This window comes from Rhagoletis pomonella, unplaced genomic scaffold, assembly GCF_013731165.1.
Source record: "Rhagoletis pomonella isolate Grant_MI unplaced genomic scaffold, Rhpom_1.0 Rhpom_scaffold_00009, whole genome shotgun sequence".
In the NCBI taxonomy this organism is placed as follows: Eukaryota; Metazoa; Arthropoda; class Insecta; order Diptera; family Tephritidae; genus Rhagoletis; species Rhagoletis pomonella.
The window spans coordinates 4,369,270-4,381,336 of NW_023458563.1; the positions used below are offsets into that span (position 1 = coordinate 4,369,270).

The window sequence follows — 12,067 nt, forward strand, 5'->3', positions numbered from 1 at the left end:
ATAATAGAGAATCATTTCGGGAACGGCTTTGCCGTGCCCTATGTACACAAAATGCAGCGATTCGTCCCAGCGCTACACTTGCATCTACGCGTCTTGCATCTTGACGGTTGTCGCAATTTAACACACAGCACTTCATTGTATTAGTTTTTACGCAGTCTTCAACTCAAAAATCACTCACAAATTGCAAATTAACACGATTTAAACTGATTTTTCACTTATAATTCAAATTTCTCTTTCGCTGATTTGTAAACAAAGGTTTATTTACAAGTTACCACAACTGTCAAAATCGGCAAAACCAAAGTAGCGGTACCACTGACGGCGCCACCTTTGTTCGCTGCACCGTGCATTTGTCTATATCTATCTCGAATCGTTTTGGTTGTTACAAACAACCGTTATGTGAACGAAATTAATATACCCTTGTGCCCAAGTGCGCTCGGGTATAAAAATTTTAAACATGAAAAAATACAATTTTAAAACGAAAATTTGGCAGGTTTTCGTTTTAAACACACATGTTGCCAGATGCTGCTGGCAAAACACGTATCTGTTGATAAACATTTATTTCTGTGTTTCTACCTCGGAATTTAACAGAATCATTGCACTCCAAATGTCTATTACATTCCTTACTAGAAACGTTTCAGAAAATGAAAATTCCATACCACAATGATTTCCACTGAGTCGTTTGCACCTTCTCGTTCTTATATGTTCTCTGGTTAAGGCTGAACGCTGTGCGTAAAGCGAAATTTATGTACAAGCAGCGCTGCGTTCAAAACAAAGAAACACTTTACATCGTGTATTTCGTTTGACAACTGTTTTTTTTTTACTTCAAAATGTTGCATGCTGCGATATCGGCACATGCTCACTGTAAGCTTCTTGGCACAGTATACCAGTAGAAAAGGTTTTTGTTTTCGTAGCAGATTCGTGGTGAAAGTCCTTTATAGGGACCAAATTTTCCCACAAGAAATTGAGCGCATGGTTGCTTTTGGGTCCCAAAAGAATGAATATTAGAAAACATTTAAAAAAAGCCTAAGGTAATAAAATTATATGCAACTAAAAATAATCACAATAATTTGCACTTATGAGTTAATGTGATAATCATGTGTAAAAACTCTTTTCAACTATTATTTTTCACAAAATAATTTTGAGGATCAGTTTGCTCTGAGCGCTTGTGTTGTTTACCAAGAAAATGCAGCCCTGTTGGTTTTATTTCTGTATCGCATCGCGGTGAGTTTCTATTTCTTGGTAATTCGGTTTGTGAAATGGTAAACAAATTATTGAAATTTATTTATTTGATGTGTATAAGATTTCATTAATGCATTTTTTTTTTGTATTTTCAGACTATTAATTACAAACACAGCATCATCAACGGTGATTGCAAGAACTACTGCCATCCCTGCGGTTTTTCCTCTTGGTAAATGCGTTCTGGTCGTGACCAATGGTGGTCTCCCAAATCAGCCGGGAATAAGGTTAGTCATTTTAAATTTTATATCTTTGTTCGTCGACATTATATGACATGTCATCATTGCACGCTATTGTTGCAGAACAAAACGCCGCAACCACTGCTGTGGTAAATATGTTCCAGCAGAACTGCCCACCGCCGTCGGTGTAATGATTTCGATAGCTGAACAAACGCCATCTGCTGGGCATTCCCACAGCTTGTCGACACTTGTTATTATATCACGTGTGAATGCAACTGGGGCTTAATTTGGTTATTAACAGTGCAATAGTACCATGTCATTGGCAAAAACACTAAGGGCTGCTGGCACATAGAGGTTGTAAAGTTTTTGGTATCGATGAACATACTCGAAGAAGACGATGGCCGAAAACATATGATGAAACATCTTCTGGCATGCCTTTAACAATCGTTAAGTCAGACGGAGGCTTCACATACGATATTTCACACATGGCTGGAATTCGTTAGCGGACAGAGCACACATTTACAAAATATTTATCGTTCAGCAGAACGTGCATGCAAATTCGGTTCCGATTTTATGGGTCGACTACGGAGGACAACCGAACTTCAGTTGGTTGGCCAGTGGCTGAAATAGTATTACCGATGGCAACTAGCAACTGAAAGCTGGCAACTAAGTTGCTATATTGGCAAGTGCGTTTTTGTGGCTGCCGGGAATTTTTGATTGAGATACTTTATTTCTTTTTTCAACTTTTTTTTAAATTGTACCACCTTGAACTTTATGAAACTTAATTATTGCTATTCATAATAAAAAACATTTTCATTTCAGTGGCGCTGTCCATCGGCAACCCAACTGAGGTTCCGTTCCCATCCATAATCGATCCATAAGTCATAATCGCACGAACTAATCAAGGCTATCATAGAATCCATCGTAGTCCGATTTTTCGTGAAATTTACGAAAATGCTATTAAGTTCGAGTAGCTACGAACGCAGCGCTTGCTTTGAATACACATAGCAGTTCAGATTCAGTGATCGCTTTTTCGTAGATTTTAAGAAAAATTGGACTACGATGGATTCCGCCACCAATATGTTTTCTCCTTTGACAAGATGTTGGAGAATCGCGGCAGCACAGCCGTATTCCTACTCTATGCTCTTACGCGCATATGCTAAATTTCTCGCACCTAGCTTAAGTGCTTGACAAAGGCAGAAGGCATATCTTCAACATTATAACTTAAAGTAAAAAAGTTTAAGGCATGCAATAAAAAAATCGACAGAACCAAAAAATGTTCTCAAAACTATTAAACATAAAAAATTACACGAATAAAACTCATAATTTAAAATAAAATATCGCAATTGTTTTTTATATGTACATACATATTTGCAAAATGAATCTTAAAGCACCCACAGTAAGTCCTAAACATATAAATGACTAATAAGAAAAATAATAAATAACGGTAATATGAAAAAGTATGTCGAGAAATCTCTAAATAGTAGCGAAACTGTATCTCAATAATAACAGATAATTTTAAGCAAAAAATACAACCGACTTCAATGCGCATTCAGGTCGTTCTGGTTACGTAGATCCGACTGTCTTCCCTTTTTTTAAATCGATAAAAAAAAAATTATTACGTATTCTACAGAAAAAAATGAAGATTCATATTTAAGGATTTTAAGTAAAAATAAATAAAGGAAAATTTGTTCGTGATATCTTGACCAAGGTGTATTCATGCTACAAAAATCTGAAGGTAAAACCGTTGAAAGGCAGCCTGAACATTTTTAAAGTTTGCTAACATTACAAAAATGTTTTCAAATTTCCAATCTCACAAATACATTCTCAATATCAGTCTCAAATAAATGAAAATTTCAATATTTTCATCTATTTGTTTTTTGTTTTACCTTTAATAGGCATTTGAGTTGCTCTCAAAATTTCAATTTTATAAAATAGACAAACTACAAAAAGTAAATGATGGCCGACGAATTATGCGGTTTTATCTTCAACTATTTGTATCATGGGTGTATTAAACAAGGGGCCGTACGCATAAAACCTAAGCAAATGCTTTTTCTTAAAATTTCAGACCTTTCACTCAATTTTTTCAAATAAATTTAAGTGAAAGGTATGAAAATCTGAGAAAAAGTAATTGCTTAGTTTTTATGCATACGGCCCAAGGTGTTATTGACAACTCAGGGCGGCTCTCTTTTAAGATACTATTATGTAAAAAAATATAAACAAACGATTCAAAATTCGTACAAATTTTTTTCAATTTGACTTTATAGGATGGTTCTTCTGAGAGCAATGTCAAATTCAATCACACTTTGTTAAATACATTTTGATCTCTACCAAATAATGTACTTCCTCTGTAAATATTTTATGAAGTGTTCCAAAATTCGCTCCGAGCGCACTCACTGTTGATCATTTGATTTAAATAGTTTGTCAAATAATTAATACTATAGTTTGATCTGAGTTAATATATTCTTCAGTAGATAATTATATTATATTAAAGCATAAGCTTATGAGAAACTATTTAGTCTTAACATGCATATTTTATATCGTGTTCCAAAATTCGCTCCGAGTGCGTTCACTATTGATCTTTTGATTCAAATATTGTTTGTAAAGCATTCAGTAGTGAAGTTTGATCGGAGTTTATATATTAATAAGTAATTAATCATATTAAATTGAAATATAAACGTATAATACGGTAGAAAGTTAGAAATTATTTAGTGTTAATATGCATAATTCGCTCCGTGTTCCAAAATTCGCCCCGAGTGCGTTCACTATTGATCACTTGATTTAAATAATTGTTTCTCAAGCATTCAGTGTTATAGTTTGATCGAAAATTATATATTCTTAAGTAATTGATCACATTTTATTAAAATATAAACGTTTAATAGGATAGAAATTGTGAAATTATTTAGCTTTAGCATGTATAGTCGGCCAGAGACAATTGCAGAAAACTGCAACTACTCGTGAAAACTTACAATAAAAGCAATATAGATGAAAGTACTAAATATTATTATTCAAATTAGATCCATATATAAAACATTTTACTTCATTTATTTGAAGTAAGTCGGAATATATTTTTACATATAAGATAGTTTCCATTTAACTCATAATGTACATATTTCACTACAAATATTTTTAAGATCACTTCGAATTGCAAAAATAGCGCTAATTAGTTGTATTGAAGTATAAAACATTTTATGACGTCCATGTTTACATATAAAGCGCATAACAATATTTCTCTCGCCATTTATCCGATGTTAAAATTTTTCACCACATTATTTTGCTGCACAGCAACCTGAATGCGGCAAAACAGTTGCTGGCAACCCTCAAGTCCTTTATGGGGACCAAATTAACAGTCACAACAACAAAAACCTTCTCTACTGGTATACTGTGCTTCTTGGTGTGGCATACATATCGTCGCCTCAGAAAACGGATGACGAATGTGCAAAATGACGATTTTGGGATTTTGATGCAGATTTACTAAGTTGGACATGCTCTTTCGATTTCTGCAATCCATTTTTTTATATCTCCATTAGTTTTTGAGATATTTCGTGCGCATTTTGTCGTATGTTATATAATATTAATGATTGGGTATGCCTTTTGTTATATGTGCTGAAAATGCGTCACATACGACAAATTCCCATACAAACGTACCTTTTTTTTAATCATAAAACATTTGTCGTATGTGGCACATACGACAAATTCCCATACAAATGTAATCTTTTTTTAATCATAAAACATTTGTCGTATGTATCGCAAAACTTTGAACTTACGACAATTCGATGGTCCTCTACTATAACGATACAATTAAAATTGAAAATTAAACTAAGTAACTAATTTTAAAATTTTAAATTTTTAAATTTTAGCTTGCACTGAGTCTCCAATGAAATGAAAGAATTAAAAATGTACAAAAGACTGAATTTAAGTATTGTTTTTTGTTTTTATATAAAGAAAACGTATGTTCGTAACATATTTACAGCATAAGAGATGTACAGATTTTTTTTATTAAATACATGATTATGTTTTTGTTATGTTTTTTCTAATAAGTAATCATTATTTAATAAATATGTCTGGTTTTTTCATCAAATTATACCATCGTCGTTGAAATAGATACTTTACTATTGTCGTATGTTCTGTGGACAAAACAAAGTGGTGAGTAAACGCTACTTACGACAAATGTATACGGAATGAAAAGTAAATTTTCTCATTAACGTTAAGAGATATTAAATGTAAAAATATGGAAAATCAAAACTAATAACACCAACTACGTCTCCTTCAAAAGTTACAAAAATCTACGTACAGGATTAATTCGACCTTAAACTTCAAAGTCAATTTTCTCAAAACCGTGTTTTGTAACATTCGACATCCGTTTTCTGAGACGACGATATGTACATTCACCTTCAGCTTTTCTTTTATTTCATAAAGACGAAGTTCTTTAAAAAATCAGTTGTCGCTGCGCAGCAGAAACCTTATTTTACATCGCTGTAGCATCAGTGTTGCCGTTTTAGCCCTTTGGTGGCTAGATTGAGCTACCACATACTTTTTTTGGCCACATAAATTTAAAATTGCCCCTAGCCCTTTTTTAGCCCTTTGGAGAATTTATTCATACTTGGCATGAAAAAGTTGTATATGCTTAATTTGATCTAATATTTTTTTTCATTTATGTAAGAGATGAATTTTTAAACTAAGAAAGACTGATATATATATGTATTGTATGTTCCCTACGTTTTTATACATACATACCGTAAAATTGTTAGGGCTGCTAACTTATTTATTAACGATTTAACTATAGTTTAAAATAGATAAGTTTACGGACCTTAATATGCTTAATTTGTTAAATGGCCCAACAAGTCGATTGACCATGTATGTTCTTGTGGTGTGATTGTACCAGCTGCTGGTGCGACTTCAAACACTATTTGAAAATTTTATGATTGTACCAGCATGCTGGTGTCGTGAGTGGTGAAATTAGCTCAAGTTTTTGGTTGGATAAAATAATATAATAATAATAAGCTTTTTCCAGAGTTCATTGTTTTTCTATACCATCACTTATTGAAAATGTTTACGTGTATACTTATATATGTATATGTAAGTAAAAAAATTTAGCTGCCATTTTTAGCCACAACGACTTTTTTTAGCCATTTTTTTAAAGGAATTTGGCTACCACTAAAAAGATTCGCGGCAACACTGAGCAGCATACAGAATATATAACAGCAAGGAAATGGCTGTTTCGCTTCATGCAAATTCTGCACAAAGCAAAACTCAACAATGGGCATGTTTTATTCAACCATCACTAGCAAATAGCTAAATCTTGGTCAAATAAAACGAAATTAGCATATTTCCTATGTTAGCCTAATTTTGACAGTTGTTTGACTGCAAATAGTGTCAAAGTAAGTTTTTGCCTCTTTCTGATTGGCTGACGGAGAAAATTTCTGATGCTGAATGGCAATGCCTCTTGTTCAATATACAAGCCAAGATAGCTTTTCATAAGCTAATATAATTATGTTGGGTAAGTCCTCCATACAAAATAAGCTAATAGCTCAAATTTCGGGACAAATAAAACACGGCCAATGTTAGTTCAACAGATCAACATTCAATCAATCGAATTAGATTTTAATACATGCATACATATTTGTGTACATAAGTATGTTCAAATTAGAATTGATATGGTAAAGTAATTTAGCCCTGTTTTTTATGGGAATCCTGCATCTGCCCTGTAGGGAAACGAACTAGTGCGGAACTGGTTCGGTTCTAGTGCGTTTGGAACCATGACTAGTACGCGTTAATTCTCTTTTGCATGCTAGCGACTGGTGAATTTAACATTGCGATGTCCTAGGAAGTGTCAATTGTCCCCCGTTGTATCCCTTTGGCTCTAGTTCCGAACCAGTTCTAAATTCGACAGATAAGATCTAGTTCGTTTTGCATCCCTTTTTATATAGTTCCGAACAAGTTCCAAATACGACAGATGAGATCGAGTTCGTTCTGCATCCCCTTTTCTTTAGTTCCAAACCAGTTCCTAATTCGACAGATGAGATCTAGTTCTAGTTCCAAACCTGTTATAAATTCGCCACCTTAGAGCTACATTTCTAATCAGGCTTGTCGAAACATTTCCCTTCTATATTAAGGACGATCGGTTGAAGGAAGGGCAATACAATCACAAATGTTTATTATATGTAGTTCCCAACCTGCTATAAATTCGTCACCTTAGATCTACATTTCTAATCAGGCTTGTCGAAACATTTCCCTTCTATATTAAATACGATCGGTTGAAGGAAGGACAATACAATCACAAATGTTTAAACGCATTTATTAAAAATTTATAAACCACATTAGTAGTAGTAGTAGTATTAAACTTAAGTAGTAAGTAAAAAACAAAACTGCGTTCTGCTTAAAAGTAAAAATATTAGTTCACTTTGTTTTACTTGTCTAAATTTAAGCATATTGATTTTTAAGTAAATTCAGTTCTTTTTAAGCGAGTTCCAAACCTTATGCAAAATTAAAGAAAACTCTGCGAATTTCCATCCAAGTATTGCAATTTACACTCTTTAGAATAAAGTTCAGTACTCAGTTATTAGCCCATTCAATTTTAGTATAACAAAGTGCAAGTTTGAGGTAGCTAGGACTTACCATTGATATTTTTCAATTTTTTTTGGTTGTTTGGTAAGTCCTAGCTTCCTCACACTTGCACTTCATTATAATAAAATTGAATGGGCTAAAAAACTTTTTCTAGAGAGCGTAAATAGAAAGTGAATTATTTTAATGAAATTTTTAGAATTTTCTTAAATTTTGCACAAGGTTTGGAACTCTGATCTTTGGGGATTTTGTTGTAGAATTGACCATATTTTTATAAAAAATTACCGAAAACTAAATTATTTAAAAAATAGTTGCCCGTATTGTAAAAAATTCGTTGTACCTAAACTTTATTGACTGACTGTATTAAGGTAGCTGTGTTGGATTGCATAAAAAAAAAATTAATTTGTCTTTTCTTAAAAAAAAGGTAGCTCTATTGGCTTGCATTTTTCAATAAACTTAGTGAGAAAGTGATAATTATTTAGACACTGTTTTTTTTTAAATGCCTCTTTTTCTGCAACTGAATTGCCTTTCTCAATTGTCCTTCAGGATCTTGGGCTTTGTTTATGGAATCACTAAGTATAATGGTTATTAAGCAACTCAAAAATTATACCAGCGTGATTACCGACGTATCCTTTTGAGAGGTAGCCGCACCCTTATAAGAGGAATAAGACCCCAACTTTTCAGGTAAAAATTTCAGTAGGTTGCGTCTGTATGGCCTTTTCAATTTTATAAATTATCATTATTTTTAAGTGGAAAAATAAAACTCAAAATTAATGATAATCTCTGCGCGAAAAAATAAAAATCATAAAATAATCATTATTTGTAATCCCAAAAATAAAAATCAAATAATAATTATTTCCGTTTGAGCGAAAAAATAAAACTCAATAATAATTCATAAAATAATGATTAAATGCTGATTTAAATTATTTTTCTCATAATGATTACCTTCCCTGCGTTTAAAATTTGAAATAAAATAGTATAGTGAAAGTACCACATTTCACTGCTTTTGGACTGGTGCGGGACTAGTTACTATCGGACTGGTTCGTTTTTGGCGAAAAAGAACTAGTACTGAACTAGAAATTTGGTTCACTAGTTCGTGTTTTCCCTACAGGGTGTCAAGCCGAATTCCATTTTTCCAACGCTGTAGTGGCATGCACAAGCAACAGCAAATAAATGATGTACATATGTGTCTACTTGTTGGGCTTCATGGGAATTCGGCACATTGTTTTCGCGAAGTTAATAAATTAGCAAGTGCGTCAAAGGCTGAGTTTTTTGGGGTGGGGTTTAGTAGCGCTCACAACTATTTCGGGCTATTCCGTCCAAATTATTTTAACACTCACTTTTGTGAATTTTGGTCACTAATTTATTTACAAATTGGGTTAGAAATATGCCCTTTTTGTAAAATTCGGAAATTAGCGTACATTTATCACTCCTATTTTCCTTAAAGCAGCCACTTCACCAATACATTTTTGTATTCTCCTTCACTTTACACTTTACTCGATTAGCTATAACTTGCTTTACGACTTTAATATTAACCAATTAATCACAATTCATTAAATAAAGCACCTTCGAAATCACGCGTCTGACTTTGGTTGCATATGCAAATTAAATGGCGGAGTTCAGTTGTCAAGCTCCAAAATATGCAAAAGAATGAGAAACAAAAGAAGATAGTAAGCATTAAAAATATACAACGGTGTTCTCTGAAAAGGTGTTCAGCTCCTTTTCTTCGCAAAACAGAAAGGAGAATTCTACTGCCTGAGGGTTATGATCTCTAAGTGCTGCCGAAGGCCGCCTACGCAGAAAGGTGTTCTGTGCAAAAGGTGTTCAGCCCCCCTTCTTTGGCAACACAGAAAGGAGAATTCTACTGCCTGAGGGTTATAATCCCTAAGTGCGGCCGAATGCCGCCTACGCAGAAAGGTGTTCTCTGTAAAAGGTGTTCAGACCCCCTTCTTTGGCAACACAGAAAGGAGAAATCTACTGCCTGAGGGTTATAATCCCTAAGTGCGGCCGAAGGCCGCCTACGCAAAAAGGAATTCTACGCAAAAATACATTTGCTAAAAAGAACATTTTTTTTTATAGAAACTTGTTTTTTCTATTTTTAATTAACTTTTTTATTCTTTATTCAAATCGCCCGATATCTAATTTGGCATAATTTCTTTTATTAAAAAATCCCACGGTTTTGGTTAGTTGGGTCATATTCCACTTCAAACTGCTCAGTTTGCCTAAGAAAATTTCGTTTTTCCCCCTTATTCAAACGGTTCCCTAGGGGCCTGTGGGAGGAGCCCAAGGGGGGCCTTCACCTTTTTAGAAAGCGGGGACTGTCCTCTTTCTAGTGGGGGGAGTTTGAGGGGCCCCGCACCTTCCCCCTCCGCCCAGGATTTTTACAATAAAAGTATATCTACACATATCAGTGCCGCACCTGTCAGTGCCAGTGAAAAATATAATATCGTTGCCCCAGTCCCAAATAGAGTTTTTCAGACCGTCTGGCACATTGCCGTTTTTTACCGTCAGTGCTGCTTCAGTATTCGTTCCGCAATTTGTTTTACACTCTAAAAACTGCATGTAAAACTGCTACTGAAAAGTGTTTATTTTCAGATAAAATCTGTGTAAGTATACGCATAAGATGTTCAAGACTGGATTTATGAACATGAGATTTTTTAAAATATACACATAAAGTGTTTAAAATTGCTAACGTTCTTAACGAAAAAATACATTTCCTACTAAAAATAGAAATTAAGTACATTTTATGTGTCATTTAGCTTTACGCGACAAATTCGGTATGTAAAAGTAAACAGGCAGTGTTTAATTTTGTTAACACGGTGGCAAAATTTGCACACATTAGGAGAGGAAACTGGTAACCTCTCTTAATATGTGTTAATTTAAACAAAAAACTTTTAGAGTAAATTTTAAACACTTTATGTGTAAACTTTGTAATTATGAACACTAAGAAAATTCGATAGAAATTTTTTTATTTAAGTTTAAGTAATGATTTAACTATACTTTAAAATAGTTAAATTACCGGCCCTAAGGGCCAAATTTAAGGTGCTGTACTGAAAACCTGTAGTTAACTGAAGATTCTGAGTTAACTACGCACTGTGAATTTGGCTTTGAGTGTTTAGAATTCAGCAAACAAATTTCAAATTTGTTCTACGCCACACATATGGCAGTAAAAGTAAAAAAGCAGTATATAAATTGATTAACACGGTGTGCAAATTTGCATACATTAAGAGAGGAAACTGGTTACCTTTTTTAATATGCTTAAATTTAAAGCAACATTTTTTAGAGTGTAGTTAACTCGGCAAAGATTTGTTTGTGTATTTCCCTGACGAGCTGACGGTATTCTATTGCAAATTTTGTTTAATATGGAGGGAAAATTAATCGAGTGGGTACGGAATTATCCAGAATTATATAATATGGCAATAATTGACAACTGATCATTAGTAAAATAAGTCATCTTGGTTTCAGTGAACTTCATATTACTGAAAGTACCGGACGACATACTACGGATGTGTGTGAATTGGTATCACTGATCGATGCTGATTAGCTATGATACTGAACTGATACGGCACTGATTTTCGAAGATAGATCTTAAATTTTATTATTATCACCAATCGATTACAACACATTATATGTACATACATATGTACTAGGGTTACAATTTCCGCCCAGATGAATTATGGGTACTAATAGACAAAATTCAACCCCTGAAGAGGTTTTCCCATTTGAGTTTCAATACGGTTTCTCCTCAACTTTGATGCGAAATTACTCACGAGGCGTTGCTAAGCACGCCGGGTATTTGCTAGTTAATAATATCTAAAAAAATCAAAATACCTTAACCATTGGTATCTTCTTTATATTTTACTTCCACTAGATAACTTTAGTAGGCTTGAAATCAGCACGAAATTTCTATCCAGCCACATTTTTTGTTTTTGCATCGATAGATTCTTGATTTTCTGGATTTATGTGCACGGAATGACCTCGGACTATTTTTGATAAAATCCTGCAGTACGGGAACGGACTAACTGTCGGTAAGTTGGTTGCAGGTTTGGATTATCAAAGACACAAACCGAACCGGGTCAAAAAAAGGG

General features: G+C 33.7%; 1 protein-coding gene across 2 annotated transcripts; it reads left to right on the top strand.

The window, feature by feature from the left end:
* Positions 1-889: 889 nt before the first annotated feature.
* LOC118745816 lies at positions 890-1,762 on the top strand. 2 transcript variants are annotated; one of them, XM_036479492.1, is made up of 4 exons: positions 890-1,028; positions 1,150-1,221; positions 1,335-1,463; positions 1,539-1,762. In XM_036479492.1, exons 2-4 carry the CDS (start codon positions 1,184-1,186, stop codon positions 1,699-1,701), a joined length of 330 nt encoding a protein of 109 aa, XP_036335385.1. In that variant the 5' UTR covers positions 890-1,028; positions 1,150-1,183; the 3' UTR covers positions 1,702-1,762. The 2 variants fall into 2 exon arrangements, with proteins under 2 accessions (XP_036335385.1, XP_036335384.1); XM_036479491.1 differs by having other exon boundaries at positions 890-1,221.
* The last annotated feature ends 10,305 nt before the right edge of the window (positions 1,763-12,067 follow it).